At 40.7% G+C, this 18,948-nt stretch overlaps 1 protein-coding gene across 1 annotated transcript in view; it reads right to left on the bottom strand.

Annotated features, from left to right (window-relative positions):
• Positions 1–18,948, bottom strand: part of side-VI (sidestep VI transmembrane protein) — a 91,222-nt gene that overhangs the window by 21,000 nt on the left and 51,274 nt on the right. Inside the window, exons 7-10 of the mRNA XM_089463186.1 lie at positions 12,600–12,800; positions 6,866–7,017; positions 6,655–6,799; positions 1,831–1,961 (exon numbers count right to left, since the gene is read on the bottom strand). Of these exons, the coding sequence (XP_089319312.1) occupies positions 1,831–1,961; positions 6,655–6,799; positions 6,866–7,017; positions 12,600–12,800 (629 nt within the window). The remainder of the gene's footprint in view (positions 1–1,830; positions 1,962–6,654; positions 6,800–6,865; positions 7,018–12,599; positions 12,801–18,948) is intronic.

Raw genomic sequence — 18,948 nt, 5'->3', positions numbered from 1 at the left:
TCTGCTTCCCTCTGTTTTGTGGTCCTTCTCTCTCTACCTCATTTTCATTTCATTTCCGTTAGCGCTTTTTGCTTCGCACTCAGCTTTTATTGTTATGACGTTGAGCAAGTCAATTGGCTGGCAACCAACTAACTAACTGTTTAGTCTTCTTGTTAGCCCTGTCAACAGCGACATGAGCTGCAATTTGCATGTGCGTGTAAATCGCTCTCTCACACACCATCCATCCAGCCATCTGTCTGTCTGTCTGTCTGTCTCGCTTTTATTGCGTGTAAGCCTTTTGTTATGGTGACAACCAATGAGTATACAATTTATGTTATAGCAGCTTGCATACCGCACTCGAAATATCCAATTATGAATATTATGCAAACTTGGTTGGACTTTGTCTATAAGCAACTGAAAGTTTACTTGCGAATTGTCATAATTGTCGTCCAGGTGATGCATTATGAATGACCATTAATTTGTAGTCGCTGTTGTTGTAGTTTAATCAAACTCGGCTCTATTAATATGTCACCACAGTAACTGCTCTTCGACATTCTCTTCAATAAGTATACGCATATAACATATATATATATAAGACGTAACCTCGATTTGTATTTAACATTGAAATTTGTCTACAAATTGATTGACAGCCATATAGGAATATATGTAAATATATACATACACATATGTATTTTTATTTGCCATTTTTCCATTTGAGCTCTGACAACTTTCCTGTTTGTGGCATTGTCGTATTCTGCTCTGCCATCTCGTTTCATTATTCATCTGCTGTCTCTTTTTGACAGCTCAACTTTAAGTTCATGGTACATTTGTGTTCGGCTGCCTTTGTGCGCTGCCTGTGGCCTCCTCAAAAGTTTTTGGCCGTGTTCTTGTTTATTTATTATAATCATTTGCCAAAGTTATGCCTGATTGTCGTTGCTGCCTTCGATGTTGTTTGCCCTGTGCTCAGCTATGTTGGTCTTTGGCTTTTGTTGCTGCTGCGGCGCCAACTAATGAATTCAATTAGCATTCATATTATTCATACACTTGATTCACTTGCTTCGGCTCGAGCACATTGAACATTATTTATTCGCTTGTTGTTCGAGCTGCTCTTCTGAGCTTCTTCACTATCTATTGTTCTTACTTGGGCCAGCTAGCCCAAGTTTTTGTTTAGTACTTGTAAAACTAATAAACAAATGATTTGCAACGCAAAGTTTTGCACATTTGGGGGCCCGACTGAAGTGGGACTTGAGCCGCACTCGAGTGGGCCGCTTGACTCGATTGCCTTCAAATAATTGGCCAATAATTCAGTAAAAATGACCACTTCATTTCGGTTTCATCATAATTTACTGGCGGTTTGCCTATTAGAGGCTATACAAATACACACACACACATACACACGCACACATTGATTGCACGCCAACGCCAGGGGAATTGCCGGAAGCACAAGCCTCGCTTCCGTATCCACGATTGTCTTGAGCTATTTGAAGAGCACTTGAAGGTCAATCTACTTAGGCCATATTTTGTGCTGGCCCAAACGAGTTGCACACTTCTGCATATACAGATAATAAGTGCTCAGCGAAGGCCACGCATAATGAGGCTAACATGCCTATGATTTAAAAATATACATATATACATATAGTCATATATAGCATACATAAACATATTTCATTTAAGGAATATCAATGAGCTGCATTTACAAATGCGCTCTAATGCTGCCCGTTTTCTTTTACTTTCACTCTTTTTCTCTCTCTCTCCCTATTTCTTCCTCTCTCTCTCACACACACACACTCTGTGCTTCAGTCGATAAGTCTTGATAAATCTTTGGATTTGAAAAGTGTTTTTGCTACTTACATTATGCTTCCAGACAACTTTATAAGCGGCGGGATTTGCATGCACTTTACACTCGAAATAAACATCATCGCCTTCCTCGATATCCTCGGGATTTAGGTTCGAGCCCAGGTCCAGCTGCAAGGTGGGTATAACTGCAACAGAGCGAGAAAAAAACAAGTAAGAACGTTGCAGTCGGGCGTTACCGACTGCGGAATACTCATTCACATCCCATCAACAATTTAGTAGTTAAGTTTCGTTCTAATACTGTAGAATATACAGGTTTTTCCGATTTGCCACGCCCCAACTGGGCGTAGACACCTCATTTTTGGTCAGTTTTTAGAAAGAGATAACGTTACCCTAACTGCAAAGTTTGAATGCTTACCCTAAAAAAATGTGAAAATTACAGGGTACTTTTCGATATGCCACGCCCCTAAAGAGGCGTAAAAATTATTTTTGGGGAATCGATAGAGGAGGCTACCAGTAACTCAACTATCCAAATTTGAAGCTTCTAGCTATTATACTTTAGGAGATATACACTTTTGCGGTTTGCCACGCCCCCTGTGGGCGGACATATATCCGACAAAACTTTTTGGTCTTGGGTGATCAGTTCGAGTATATGTACAAAATTTGAGGTCTCTGCCATCAATAGTGTCCAAAATATAGGAGAATTTAAAAAATCACCATATCTTCATGTCCGATTTGCCACGCCCCCAACGGGCGTAGACTTATAATTTATCTTCAGACTTTATAGAATCATACCATTAGCTGACGTGCAAAATTTCAGCATTCTAGGTTTACAACTTTAGGAGATACAGTTTTATCCGATTTGCCACGCCCTCAATGGGCGTAGATATATCCGCCATAGCTCGTGATCTTGGGTGGTCAACGCGGACCTACATACCAAGTTTCAGCTTTCTAGCTCTTCAACAAACATGATTTCTGGTATATCGGAAAATGCATTTTCCGATTTGCCACGCCCCTAGTGGGCGGATCGGGAAAATTTTAACACTTTATAAATCGGAGATATACACGAGTATGTGTTCCAAATTTCAAGTCTCTAGCTTCAATAGCGCCGAAATAGATTGCGTTCATACGGACAGACGGACAGACGGACGGACGGACAGACGGACAGACGGACGGACAGCAAGACGGACATTGCACAAAACCAATATACTGATTCACTTTCGTGAATGAGTATAAAAACATGACCAGCTGATTCTAATGCATATATACACATATTTATGGCTACATTTGCATGTTGCTGATGTGTGTGAGTCTGTGCCAGTGTGCGTGTGTGTGTGTGTGTGTGTAGTCTTAGTCTTGGTCTTGGCCCAGCCTATCAACTGCAATTTGCTGTTGCTTTACTTTGAGCCAAGTTTAGCACAGTCAAAAAAAATATAGGAAAATAAACAAAGGCAAGAAGAGAAAGAAATGCGCAAAAGAAAAACTCAGAAACGGTCAACAAAAAAGGGAAATGGGGTTAATCTGCTCTTATCTGTGATTAGTGTCGCTTCGTAGGAGTACGTGCACACCGCCCCGCCCCCCGTCCAGCGCCATTACCTTTCTTCTTGGCAATGGTTTCTTATTATTTGGCGCATTGTTGTTGTAGTTTGGTCTTGGGTTGTGCTTACTGTTTTCTTTTGCCACGTTTTATAAACAAGTTTCTTTAAGCCGATTTCGCTCTTTGGAAAGACTTGTTAATGAAAATGAAAATCGCTTGCCTAAGCCCAGCGAATGACAGCCAGCTAAAGAATTCGAGCAAAAACAGTGACAAAGGCTGAGACAGAGACAGAGCGCGAGAGAGAGAGAACGGGGCAGAGACAAAGGCAAAAGTTGTTTGCATAATTTAAAGACCTTTTTGCCTGCTGCTCAACAAGTTCATTAACGTTGACTTTAAGCCCAGTTTGTAGCGAATGGCCGTCCGAACAGGGAAGCGCAATACTCGCTTCGAGCACTGGCTCAGGGGTTTGGCTGGCTGGCTCGCTAGCTGGCCACACTGTTGCGGTTAGATGGGCTTAAGTGGTAATAACTGTCACTGGCCAAGCTGGTCAGTGGCAGCAGCAGCAGCAGCAGCACCCAAACTGGCCAACTTTACTTGGCTAATGCATTTTATGGCTCACAGTCCGACTGCAGCAGCACAAAAGCAAAGCAAACCCGAAACCCGAAACCCGTAACTGCAGCTTAACCTAACGACTTTTGAATGCCGCTGCCACAGTTTGTAGCAGACATTCGCAATGTGCTGCCTCCTCCGGCTCCTTCGGCTAGTCTTGCTCGTGCTCGTGCTGCTGCTCCTGCTCCTGCTGCTTCTAGTGTGTGAGGCCTGTCATTGTCTGTTGCGTAAAAAGTTGAACAACTGCTCGTTAGCAGCCCTTAAATTGATTCCACTGGCTCCAGCTTCTCCTTCTTCTATCTTCTCTCGACACTGGCCATATAAATTACATTAACTTAAAAGTACTTCTGTCCCGGCCCAACCGACTGAAACTGAGAAAAATTGGCTTAGAGCTAAATTAATTGCGAATGGCAGATGTGCAGTGTGTATAGTTCTGAAAATAGTGTGCATCTGCCCTAGCTGAAAACTTTCGGCAGTGGGTGTAATCTATTATGACAGACAAAAGTACTGAAATACAAAAATAAAGCACTCCAGCTGCTAAGTGAATAATCATTTTATTCAAGAATTAGACAACACTCAACTTCAGCTGGAAAATAATAGCCTTGGGTCTGCAATTAAATAAATCCTGTAAGCCTGACTCGATGTGAGCTGGAACTTCTACTTTGATTGCCTGAATAGGTTATTTATATTCCTTTACATTATTTATATTCTTAGAAAATCTTATTTATGAACTAAGCCAAGTCCATATCAGCTGCTTGTTTGTTGAGATGCCAATCGATTTGGTAATGCGGACAAAAATCAAATTGATAAATATATTTGGCTCCTCAAAAGTTCCTCCAGAGCTGTAAGCCCGAATGGATGGTTTATTTATAGCATCAATACCCACCCTGGCCGCAGAGCTTTCACGATTTTCACCCTGTCAGCACATGTTTGCAGTCAGCTTTGGCGGAACTTCCCACGGCTTGGGCATACTTAGTTCTGGCATGGACATTGTCCATATTTCGTCGGCTTGCTTATTTCTTTCTTTTTTTTTTTTATTTTCTGGGTAGCTGCTGCGTCATTACTTTTATTGCGGATATGACTTTAATTTTTAGTGGTTTCCGTTTCATTTAATTTTCATTTTTAATTCAAGTTGATTGTGCGAAAAATTAAATCTTTTGCTTAGCTTCTCGCTGGCATTTCTGTTCTCTTGTATTTTTCTTGTATTATTCAGTATTTTCCTGTATTTTTAGGTCAAGGTACAACGCAGAGATTTCATAAAATTTGAGATAACTTCGTTTTATGACAATTCTTATATTAGGTGGAATAATGGCACAATTATTGGCTGCTCATTTGCAGCGAAGTGCAGGGGAACTTTTCAATTTACCCCACAGTGCAAACAGGCAGCGCGCTTAAAGAAGACACAAAAATCTTTGCAAGCGAAAGGAAATCACAGGATGCAGAAACGAAAAGCAACAGAGAGAGAGAGAGAGAGAGAGAGAGAGAGAGAGAGAGGAGCTCGGAGCTCCCAAAATATTTTAAGCACGCTATAAACATGTAAATGAGCATGGAAATTGAAATTGTTATCTAATTTTTTATATCAGCAAGCGACGCGCGTAAAATTGAGAGTCTGCTTCACGGCGCCCACGCAGACATCGTGAAATGCTCCTGCGGCAGCAAAGGCTGCTCCTTCAGCCACTGCTGCTGCTGCTGCTGCTGCTGCTGCTGCTGAAAGGAGTAAAGTTTCCCTGGCAATGGGGAACGATGCGCAAAAACTCTTAGATAATAGACGTGGCAACTGTTTGCCTAACGACAACGACAGCGACAACGTTGGCGAAATTCTCGAGACTATTGAAACATAAAGGAAAGTGCTCTTACATATACTTTATATGCATATATGTGTATGTGTATGTGTGTGTGTGTGTGGGTTTGTGCCTGGGTCAAAGTCTTTGAGCTGACACTATGCGAAGAGCACTCGCATAGAGCCAGCTGGTAGGGCACAAGTTGCCTTTTTAATATCTTGACATAGAAATTTTATTAACAAACTTTGAGCGCATATTGTTGACTTGGCCCATAAAACAAGCGCTTGACATTCGGGCTGAAAACCGCGAGAGACAAAAAAAAAAATAGAATAAAATAATAAAAAGACAGACCAGAGAATGGAAATAACCTCATGTCTACGAAATTTATATGCAAATCAGTATTGATTCCGAGGACACGGGTGATAAGCGCTCGGCACACTTTATGACACCGCCGCCTGCCGATTGTGCTGCCAGCCCGAGCCCCACCTCGGCTAGTTTACGTGCCACTTACGGCCATAAAATAAAGCGCGTGTTCAACATGCGTGTAATTATTTGACAGGGATAGCTGTGCTCGTGCCCGTGCCCGTGCCCCTAACCGCCCCTGCCCACCCTGCAGCAGACCTCAAGCTTTATTGACATTGCGCTGAACTGGGGCCGGCTTATCCCATTTGCTTGAATTGAATAATATGTGACTCGAAGTGGGTCAGACAGCCGAAACATTTGCATTGACTGTTCCCCATTCGACAGGCTGATTAGCTGCACTGATAACAGACTTAGGGCAGGGGCAGAAAACGAATGCTAAAGCTGTCTTTGAAGAGCTGTATAAGGATTGATATTGAATATTATTTATTAAAATAAAATTAATAAAATAATAATAATAATTAATAAATATATATTGATGTTGATATCGATTATTCATTTTGATTATTCATCACAAATTCGTGGAGTACTCACAGAAGACATTCAGTTTCATGGCCGTCTCTCTTATGCCGTTGCGCACCAGCTCGTTGGTGGCGCGACAGGACAACGCTTTGCCGTGGTCCTCCCGCGTTGGGGTGATGGAGAGTATGGAGGTGCTGGCATTTCCATCCTCGGTGACCTTTAGAGGGGTCGGAGCGGGTTACATTTTGAAATCTTTTTGTGTGGGTCAATTGATGTAACTCACCTTCTGGCTGTGGCCGTGCATCTCCAGATTGCCCATCCACCAGGTAATTTTCGCCGGCGGCCTTGATCCGATTGCCTGGCATTCAATCTCGTATTTACGGTCAGCTGACATGGGCTGATTGTTGAAGCTGATTTCTACCAGAAGTGGACGCACTGCAAATACACAAATGTATGTGCATGTGTGTGTGTATTTGCATCCATTAATATTTATAGTTAATTTATGTGTTTAAATGGCGTTTAAGCTCTTTTTATATACATGTGTATATTTCAATTCATTCCATTTTCCCCTTTTGCCATTTATGTTTATTTATTCAAATTGTGTGTGAAAAATCGAAAACGCAATGAAAATCGACAAGCAACGCAATTAAAATTAATTGCGGTAAATTACGATTCCAGCGCTTATTCAACAATTGTACACTAGCATACAACAACAACAACAGCAACAGCAACAACAACCACTATCACACGTGTAACAATAGCAAATAAACATACATGTCGATGTATGTAAATAGTCAAGGTATGCACATACATACACTTTAATAATTTCCGTGTATATAAATATTATATGCCTTGATTTACTGATAAATAATACTTTCTTATTGTTGAGAATGACTGCAAACCAGCAGCAGCTAATGGCCTATATATAGTTTCCTTTTGTTGTGAATGACTGCAAACTAATAATAACTAATGGTCTATACTTATGTATATCAAAGTGTCGCAGTCTCAAATAGATTCCGATGATGAAGCATAAGTCAGACTGCATTTCTGCTGTTTATATAGCAAGGACATTCTTCAAATAGCCATTGGAATATATTTAATTATTTTCTTGCCCTTGGCTGGGTGATAGATTTCAATCCAATTGAATGGCGTGATCAGGTGAACCCTGAAACAAATAGATGGTGCAAATGGCAAGCCAAAGAAGTGTTTGCGGCTGTGGTTTAATATGGCTACATTGCTTTATCAAAGCAAATCAATAAATTGCGCCAATCGAAGGGAAAAGTCAAACAATGATTTGGTAATTCCCATTTTATGGAAATAAATTTAATTAATTTTGCACTACTATCAAAAGGCGCTTCATAATTAATCTGTCAGCTCTATTACAAACTGATATAAAATAATATTTGCATACCTGTATATACATAACATATCCATGTACATATATATAAATTATATAATGTATAATATAATATGAATCATATACATTTCGGGCATTTACTTGTTTGATGCAAAATGTGAAATGTTTGTATTTATTGCGGTTGAGAATTGTTTACATGCTAAATTAAAAAGCGCACTTAAACTTCAATTGTGTGTGTGTGTGTGTGTATATGCATATTTGCTAAAATCGTTGATGAAACGAATGTAAACATGGTCACGTAATGTGGCCAGGTTCATTATCGCGTTTGCACATTGTTACCATAATATTACCTAGAAAACAAATTTATTTACAATTTTTTCTTCTTACTTTCCACTCGTTTAATGCTTTAGTAAATGCAATTTAAATTATATATAACGAAATTGCGATTCTGAGCGGAATTTAAATAAATATCATTCGGCTGACACATAACTATTTACCGAGAACGGTCGAACGGACGAGCGGTTTATTGGCCTTAATACCCTTTTCGCAGGTATTTCATATTAGGTTTTCGTAGAAAGTGAACAATGCGCATAAAATTTGTTGAGTCTGATGAGATGATTTACGAATTTATGACGTAAATATATATTGAATGATACACGATTTGACAGATCTCATCCCCAAAATGTTATCCCTCCGCTCATTCCTATTAAAATCAGGTATAAACAACTCTCACAGACTTCATTTATGATTTTTTTTCTTGAGTTACTATCGTGTGTAAGCGTATTTAATCTGTGGCCAACCGAACGTATCGCTCTCTGTTTTCTATTTGTATTATATGCCATATAAACTATGCATTTTCATGCGAACGAACCAATATATATTTTTTATTGGAATCGCTGTTGTTTTTCCATTTACTGCGGTTGGCCGCGTATTTTATGCATTCATTTAAAGGCATGACATTTCAGTTAAGCCAAAATGCAATAAAAGTATCAAATGAAATAAAAAATGTTGAATGCAACCGCATTCCTATGTATGTATTGGTATTGGTTATATTCTTATTATTATGTTTTTATTGAAACAACACTTGTACCTATGTGGTTGGGCCCCTGGGTGTGTGTATGAGAGTGTGTGTGTGTGTGTGTGTATGTGGTTCAGAGTCTTTTTTGCCTTTAATTTTCTGTAACACTTGATTGTAATTAAATTAATTATGTACATTTGCATTGGAAAACCATAAAAATGTTTAATTCAACTAGCAACGAGAGCCATCTCCACTGGCTGGGCTTGATTAATTATGCAAACGAGCTGTTTTAATAATTAGACATTTAAATTCGTAAATGCCAAACGTTTGTTCAAATTGTCAAAAACTTAAATGAATAGAATAGTTGCTAAAAGTCGGGCGAATTCAGCTTGGAAAACGTTCTGAGCTCGAACAGGCGGACAGATGGAGGAACAGACGGATGGACTGACGAATATAACTAGCTGCCTCGTTAATCTGATCAAAAATATATAGACTTCACTCGCGATATACATACGTCCATTCCATATGAAATCGACTGAGTGAGTGAGAGCGTTTTGAGTGAGTTTGAGTTAAATAATCGAAAAAGGAGTCATTTTTTACAGCCTTCGGTAAAAGGAGAGATAATGAGGCTTAGCCCGAAAGATGGCAGAGGCTAAAGGAGTTGAGTCACACGAGTTTAGGCATGAATAAGCTACTTCGTATTACTACATCGTATTTGCTCGGTTCGGTCGCTTGTGGGCCGATCAGTGATAATAAAGCACGACAGAATTAGGGCGCTGTGAGCGTCGCTCAAACGGAATGATCACATTTTCATAGGCTATGCGCTATTTTAGGGTTACTCTCTCTCTATATCTCTCTCTGTCTCTCTCACTCTGTCTCTCTCTCACTCTCTCTTACTGTTTCTATCTTCTTATGTCCCTGTATATGCAGTAGCACTACAAACTTTATAGTAGTTTTGTGCCTGTGTACGACCTCAGCAGCTCATATACTCAACTCATTAGCTCCCACTCCCACTCCTTAAATTCTTCTTTGCTCGGCTGAATATTCCGCCTCCCAGTCATATATGTACGTGCGCCCTGTTTCACTCAACCCATTTTCGGCTTAGCTACACCTCATTCATATATCCTAAAGGCTCTGTCTGTCTCAAGGGCTTCTTTCAACTGAGCAAAATTACTGTAAAATAAAGTCTATAAATATTTTAAGTAATTTTTCAATTCAAACTATAAACAAGGCAATATACAGCTCATCAGTGGCTGTTACTTAAAGTTTGTTTGTTTTTATATATATGTGAACTACTTAAAACGTGCTGGCTAATGAGCTGGATATGCCGCAGATGTTTGGCCTGATGCGCGTGCGAGAATCGTGACATTAGTAATCTAATTGTTAGTGGCCATAAAATTACCTAATTAAGGTCATACTTATTATTCAAAACTTTTTGCCTGCCTGCGACACGCACAGAGCCAAGAGGCAAGAGGGAAGAAGTAAGAGCTAAACAAATTTCCGTGGCCACGCAACAAGCCAAGGCACACACTTTTCCCTTCTACCCAAAGCTTGTTAGCCAAGGTCAAGTGCTGGGCCATAAAACTAATATGCTTGGCAGTGTAAGGACGTTCATATCAATGCTTCTTATATGGCTACTTGTCTGCCATATTAATTAACACGATTCGGGGAGCCAATGACATTTCTGCCGTTGTTGTTGTTGCTGTTGTTGTTTTTGTTCTTGTTTGGTCCACATTCTCGAACGCATTTGGCCAATAATTTCAGCGCTTTTATTATTGACGTGTTAAATTTTATGCTGTCTAAGTGCGACACTCTTGTTGCACGTACACTCGTATGTGGGAGTGTGTGAGTGTATGCCTGTGTGTGTGTAGGCACAATAATATCAAATATGCGCATCACCATCTGTTGTCGCAAAACATTTTTACTTTTATTAGCCCAGGCCTAAGTAAAAATTGACAGCAATTGCTTTTGGGACAGACAGCGACAGAGTGAGAGAGACAGGGCGAGAGTAGAGTGAGAGCGACTCCGAAGTGCCATAAAATTCAATGGGCAATCTTTAGCTGTTAGCGCTATGCCTGGGGCATAATATTTGGCAATGGCAATGGCCGGAGTTGGAGCTGGCGCAATGCAACAGGAGCTCTGCCCGGGCTTTGGGTATTGTTTGGCAAAAGTTTGATTATTTATTTGGCACTTTACATGAAAGTATTATTAATAGCGAGCTATTCAAAAATATAGAAACGCTATTTGTTGGCTGTTAGCCAAGTTAATGACTAAATAATGCTAAGCACTGAAAGTTGCAGAAGTTGAATAAAGTTGAGCGGGGAAAAACACGAATTTCGAAGAGATTCCGACTTGATATTACAATATTTATAAATTAATATATTTAACCTTCATTTGGCTTGTTTTAGCTTAGCTTTAATTTTTAGGCACAATTTCACTAAGGAATCGATTTGAGTGATGTGTTGAGAAGACTTCTTGAAGTACTTAACCAACATATAGAACCAATTATCATTTGCAATAATTCTCGCTTGTAGTTTCCATTAGCTTAATTAAAAATAAATATTATTTAAAAATGTAGACTGAAAAAAAAAACGCAAAATTGAATTGCTGTCTGGTGTAAAACTCAATCCTGTTGGAAAATGCAAACACACACACACAAAGTTCGGTTGTAAGAAAATGGAAAATCGCATTTGCAAATTGCATAAAAGCAAATTTCACATCAGCATTTTACACGGCTCTGATTGCATCAAAGAGAGTAAATACTAATAAGGCTTACAGGATCAAGCGCAGAACTTTTCCCTTTCACACACACACATACACACGCACATACGCACACAGATAGACACAAATTGGCTGCAATTTAAAACAATTTTAAAATTTACTATGCGATTCAGTGTCGCGCAAACGGGCAATTAAAAAAAAAAAACTTACGAAATAATAAATCCGTTTGGAAATGCATTTGGATAAAACAAATTTATGCATGCCTCTGTGTGTCCAACTCCCTTTTCCTCTCTTTCTCTCTCTCTCTCTCTCTCTCTCTCTCTCTCTCTCTCTCCGTCTCTTCCTGTGTGTTAAATGCTGCAAATGTTATGGCCAAACCAAATATGTCCAACCTAAAAACAGCTGCAGCTATGTGAATTCACAGCTCAGGACAATCGAACAGACGTTCAAAATAGAATCGGTTGCTGTTTTTGTTGTTGGTTTTTATTTGTAATATTTACATAAGCCATTTTATTATCTATTATATTTTTTTGTGCCATTTGACTACTCCCATTTTTTTTTTTTTGCGCTGGCCGTGAATGGGTTTTATCTGCACAGCTATTTGTTAAAAGTTTTATCGCAACGCTTAAAATCGTGCTGCAGGTTGGCCCAAAAATAAAAAAAATAAAAATAAATAAATAAACTGTTTGGCCAACCGTTTTTAGCACCATATTTTGTACATTTACTCGCGTTGCTGTTGTTGTTGTTGCTGACGCCTGCAAACACTTGAAACTCAATTTAAAATTTTTCAATTTAAGTGACCCCACACGAAGTCAACAACACAAACCAAGCCAAATTTGTACAGTTATATATATAATATAGAATATAAATAAAATGTATTATATATCTATCATATATTGTAGATAGCTGGAGAGTACTTACAATAGAGCTCAATCGTTATATTGGTGGCCACATGTTTCTTGTGGAAATTGCTCGCCTGGCACGTGTAGACCGCATGCTGGTGGATGCGCGACAAGTTCCGCACCACCAACTTGCTGTTGATGGTGCCGTCGTATGTGTAATCGACGACGCTGTTCTGCAGCTGTCCATTCATCAGCCAGGTGACAGTTGGCGGCGGCGAGCCTGTGGGGATGGCCAAAGAGAATGCGAATGAGAAAAGTTCCAAATGGCCGTAGCTTCTGGTTGATGTGCCGTATTATGATGTGGGCTACGCAGCACTTAAAGTGGTTTTGAGACGTGACAAATATGATTAATTCAGGGCTAAAGCACTTTAGCTTGAACTGTAAAATGTAAATTTCAAAGTATATGCACTGATTTCAAAAAATAATCTTGGAAATTTGTGTTACAGATTTTGCAGTAATTACTCATTGATTTGTGTCTCTGATTTAGTAGAGTGCTTCGCTAGCTAGCTAGCTGGCTAGACGCCATCAACGTTGTCGCTGTCGTGGCACTTGAATCAACTCACATTACTCATACGCAGCGTGTGGCACTTGGGCGCTCTTAACGACTTCAACTTAATCAAGCACTGAAATTAGCTTTTGTGTGCGTATATGAGCGCACATTAATTTAATAGCAACGGTCAAGGCAGATCTACAAAGGAACTCTACACTGTAATAAACAAAAGGTAGCCGAGTCAGGAATTTGTTAGTGAAACCACCAAAGCGCCCCACTGAGCACTTGTTGTGTGTGGTAATAAAACCATAATTAGCTAAGCCAGAATTTTGATGAATTGGTTAGACTAGAGGGGATTCCCTACACTTTAGATGAAGTTCTTTGATATAAGATATTATTATTTTCTCCTTGCTTGGCATTATTTTGCAGTGTGTAGATCATATATTAGACTAGGCTGTGGGGCTATCATTATATTTTATATATGATTCGAGTATATTTATTTAATGTACACAAATATTACGAGCAGAGTGTTCTATTGTTGTCCCATGTTGCCAAGTGCCATTAAATCCACCTGCAAATTGAGCAAAACTAACTGCACTTGATACCTATGAAAAATACCACACACACGCACAGACACTCCCACACACACACACACACATACATACGAATAAACGCACATTACTTTGATTAATAACTGCCATTTGGTCGAGTTTTATGTTGTTTATGAAAATATTTCACACACTCAAACAAATAGCGCTCAATGCACACACAGGCATGCTTGTGTGTGTGTGTTTTGAGGTCGCAGCATTTGTCTGCGCATGTGTGTGTGTGTGTGTCAGTAGATTAGCGCATATGTAGTATGCGGCTTAATGGTCGCCTGTGATTTATTAGCCTCCCAGCAACAGCAACAAAGAAAGCGAGCACTCGATACATAGAAAAAGGGAGACTGAACGAGGGGAGTAGAAAGGGAGAGAGAGAGAGAGAGAGGGAGGGAGATGGAGTGAGAGAGCGAGGGAGATAGTATAGAGAGAAAGCAATAAAACAAACAAAAATGGCATACGACTAAATTTGATTTAGCAATGCAGTTTTTTTTTTCTCTCTCTCTCTCTCTCTCTCTTTTTTTTTGCTAGCTCGAAGCAATTGTAGTGAGTGCTGCAGGCCGGCCACGTGCTGCTCTCCTGACCGGGGCAATGTGCGTGCAGCTCGGACATAAATTCAACTAATTTGCCTCGCATTCGCTTTTACTTGAGAGCCGCCCGCACCCCTGCTCCGCGCTCGGCGAGGAGGACAAATTTAATTAGCGTCCAGACGTTTGTTTTGCCCCGCCCACAGGCAAACCCCTTGGCCATTGTCTTTTATGGGCAGCATTTGTCGTGTTTATCGCTTGGCTCAACTTGCGCTTTCATTTTAAAGTCGTGCCAGCTGTTTTCAGCTTGTCTAGCATCATCACACACACACACACACACACACAAGCACGCACATGTGTGTGTGGGTCGGCAAATATGTGCTCTATATGTGCCTTTTCTGGCTGGCAGAGAAACTGACTTGCATTGCAATGAACACACATACACACACACACACATACATATATGTGTGTGGAATGTTTGCAGTTTTACGTGTCTTGCACACATACCCTATAAGTAGACCAATTTCCATTGCGAGCATGCTCAACTACACTAGGATTTTATATGGGATTCCTTGGAGAGATTCTCTTATGTTTTTTACCTATTCCCTATTACTCTTTATTATTCAACTTTACAGAGTATCTTGTAGTCGTGTACTTTTATTTTGCTTGCATTAATTTCTGTTTCATTTTTTTTTTTTTGTTTTTTTTTTTTTCTTGCAAGTGCAGCGGTATTTTTAGAGCAAGCTAAAGCGGGTTTTTGTGCCAGCAGCGACATTTTAACATTGCTTTGTCACGCCCAGTGCAAACTCCGTTGCTTAGCCGCCCCCACCTTACGGCCCTAATGAGCGCCGGTTTTTTTTCGCGTTTTATTTATATTTTTTTTATTTTTTATTTGCCCATGCGAACTTAAAGTCGTTGCAAACTCTTGTGCGCAAGGCACAGCCGCTAATGCACCCGTCTGCTCATTGTGTTATTTGTTGGTGTGGGGGTCATAAGAATCGGTTAGTGGGAGAGGGGGAAGGAAAAAAGAGAGAGTCATGCAAAGAGATGCTGTGTGCATGTGTGGACTTGTGTTAGTTATGCAATTCTGAAATATTTGCTTGTTTAGCTTTGCATATCTTTGCATCTTTTGCATCTGCTGTGCGGGTGATACAAGCAGCAGAAGGCACGAGAGCAGAAGGCACGGAACAGCAGTGTGTGAATGTCTGCCAGAGAGAAAGGCGAGTGGAACTACAACAGAAACAACTGCTGCTCCTGCTGCTGCTGCTTCTGCTGCTGCTCCTACTGCTGCTGCTGATAGTAACAAAAGTGCACTGCCACATACATATTTTTTATGCTGTTGTCTTTTCTCCACTTTCAGTTCTTTCAGTCTGTCTGTCTGTGTGTGGGTGTGCGCGTGTGTGTGGGTGTGTTTGTATTTGTGTTTTTGTGTGTCTGGTGTTTGGCATTTGGCTTTTTGCGCCCAGCCAACGGCCATTGAGGAAGCTGTAAAATAAATTTAAGGACTCCTGCTCTCGCTTTAAGAGCTGCCAGCCGAACGGCAAACAAAAACAGGAAGCAGCTCGCACTCAATCTCTTCTTGAATTGCTAAGTTGTCATTTGTTCAACAGAGTTGGTCGCAAAAAAAGAAAAACGCGTGGCTGTGGCAAGTTTCACTCCCGTTGTTCAGTGTTGTTCAGTGAGTGTTACCGCATTTAGTTGGAACAATAACAGACATCTGCATGGGGTCGAAAACTTTGCTGGCTGTGCGCTCCTGAATTTAAATGCGATTTTCCCGCTAGCTGAGTCTGGCGAACTATCAGAAGTGCTGAAAGAAGAGCTGATCTCCTTAAAGTGCAACGTTGAAAGGCTGCTGGCGTAAGCCATGCTAATAATGCCAACAGAAGCTTATATACAAAATTTTTGATATTTGCATAATTTCTCTTTATTCATTTTCACTTTCAAGTACTAAATATGAATTCTGATGATCCAGTGCTACAGTCAATTTATAGAGTTCCATCCGAGAAGTATTTAAATTTGAGCTCTTGCGACTGCCTCTAAAACAGTGCCACGCCCACTTTTAGCAATGCAACTGACGTGCGGTTAGAGCCACAAAATAAAGTCCGGCGCAATAAGTGCAAAATGTATAAAATATTATGCAAAACAGTTGCAAAAATTTGTGGCATGCATTTCACATCGAACTCTTGTAGTCTCTCTCTCTCTCTCTTGCGTTCACTCTTTTTTTTACAGTTCCCCTCGCTCTGTGGCAAACAATTTCTTGCCAGGTTTCGCCGTATTGTTACATTTCCGTGCACAAAATATGGAGAAATAGAAGAAAAATTTAATAGAAATGCACACAATTTTGTAGCCAACAACCTGGCCACAGTAACAACACCTGCAAATAGTGCCAGCAGCTGCAGCAGCAGCAGTAGCAGCAGCAGGAGGAGGAGGAGGAGGAGGAGTGTGGGCAACATAACAACAAAGAAGAAAAGAATATTTTTACTATGTCAGCGGCGCACTTTGGCAAAAGCGGAAAACGCCTGCACTTCCGTTTGCCACACACACACACAGACACACACACACTCTGGCACTGGGTGTGTGGCAACGGCAAAAGGCGCCGTGTGTTAAATTCATGACGTGCCAAAAAGTAGGCAACGCGAAATATTATGCATTAGCAGCTGGGCCCCCATCGTAGCCGCGGATGTATGCTCTATGATCCCTAATGCCTGTCGTGGAGTGGGAGAGGGGGAGGGGCGTTTAAGGAGCGCAATTTTTACAGCCCCCACAGACTGTGCGGCTTTATAACTTTATTTCTGCTCCAGCACTTGCAGCCCGTTGGCGTGTCGCGCTCATTTGCAACTGTTGGCAGCGCCGGGTCTACTCCAGAGGTCTATTCGATGACCCCACCCCCAGCACTAAGTGCAATAAAATTTAGTGCCACTTACTCGATTCGCACACCCTCAAGCCACCCGAGGAGTCCAAATTACTTGGCATAGGCGCGCGCTCATTGCCAGCCCCATCGAGCGACTGCTTCGCTTTGACTTACTTCTGCTGATTGCAGTTCTTTAAGTGGCAACTGTTCATTCTCTCGCTCTCTTTCTCTCTCTCTCTCTCTCTCTCTCTCTCTTTTCGAGGCTTCCCCTTTTTATTATTATTATTATTATTTTTTTTTTTTTTTTTTACTCTACACAATTGCAATTTTTGTAATGGACTTTGCATGTCGAGCGTCGACTTGGAATTTGTTCTCTTTGTGCTGTCCTTCCTGATTGCCAGCTGAGCACATTGCCAGTAATTTATTTCCGGCTTCTGTTCAGCGTTTAATTGCACAGATTTTCAAATTGACACATAGCTTGAATTCACGGCAGTTTGCTGGAAATATTGGTCTAATGTGAATCTGATCGGACTATTAGCAATGGGCGAGTCAAGATGCGCTTATGTAGCATTGACTCATGCTCTGCAATTAGTTTCATTAAGAGCGTGTCATACAGTCGAATTAATATACAGAGAGTACTAAACTAAACTCTTCAAGAGCAAAGCCTTTAATTTATGTATTAAAAATTCTTTAAGCTTGCATTTAATTTCTATTGATTGCAATCATTTAATTTGAGTACAGCGGCAATTATTTGTCTTCCTCTCACGCTCACACTGAGCTCTATTATAAATTAGCTGCCTTATGTTTTAATAATCACAGCTAATTATTTCTCATATTCCATGAAAAAAAAAGCTAAAATATCTATTCATTAATATTTACAATGTTCCATTTGCCGTTCATTTGTTATTCACTTTCAAAATTGCTTTCGCTCGGCTGTCAAGAGGCTTGACCAAGTGCTGCTCCTGGCAAGTTTCAAAGAACTTTTAATCAGGCTACCCCTTCCACCCACCAGCCGCCCACTTTAAGCTCTGGCTGGGCTAGTGCATGTACGTACATATATATATGCGTGTTTATAGATATATATTCACATTTGTACTTTTATATGGCGGTGCGTTTAGCAACAATTTCTTGGCTTCGCTTAATTGCCACACACACACACACACACGCACACAGAGCTGTTATAGTGCCCAATTTTTTGTGGTTGTGGGGCTAAAATAGGGTTCTGTGCCAACCCGTTCGACTAAGCCCGGTTGCCGGTTGCCGGTTGCCAGCTGGTAGTCTGGAGTGCAGTTTTCTTGCTAGTGATTTATTTTATGTCAACGTTGACATGTCAAACCATTCAAAGTGGTTTCGCTTCCGTTTTGCCCAGAGAGTTTCGCCAGTTCGTGGTTCGCAGTCCGCAGCGATAAAGCACGCGATTGCTCTTGTTCTTCCTCTCGTCATTGTTGCTGTTGCTGTTGTTAGTGTTGAGTGTGACATACTTATTGCGAGTGTAACCCATTGTTATTTGGCCCCGGCTTGAAACACAAGGCCCACAATGCCCAGCGTTGAGTTTTCTTTTTCACTATTGGCATTTTCGCTTTCTTTTCTTTTTTCGTTGGTTTTCGTTATCAACAATTGACTTAAGTGTTGTATGGCACATATGTATGTGTGTGTGTGTGTGTGTGTGTGCCTGTGGTTGTTTGTAGTAGCAGTTGTCAGCCTGTCGCTTATGCTTTCAATGCGAGAAAATGCCAGTTGACTGCCGCCTCCGCCTCCTGCTCCTGCTCCTCCTCCTGCTCCTGCTCCTGCTTTTTCTTGTGTACTTAACAATTGTTTGGCTATGCTGAAAAGCAGCTTTTTCTTTCTTTTGACTTTGTTTGCCTTTCCTTTGTCGCTCCCACTCTCCCTCTCTCCCTCTG

The sequence above is a fragment of the Drosophila arizonae genome, chromosome 2, assembly GCF_054131065.1.
Source record: "Drosophila arizonae isolate 15081-1271.41 chromosome 2, UAZ_ARI_1.0, whole genome shotgun sequence".
Classification (NCBI taxonomy): Eukaryota; Metazoa; Arthropoda; class Insecta; order Diptera; family Drosophilidae; genus Drosophila; species Drosophila arizonae.
Note: the sequence above shows the minus strand (reverse complement) of the source record. Positions and strands in the feature narration are given on the sequence as shown.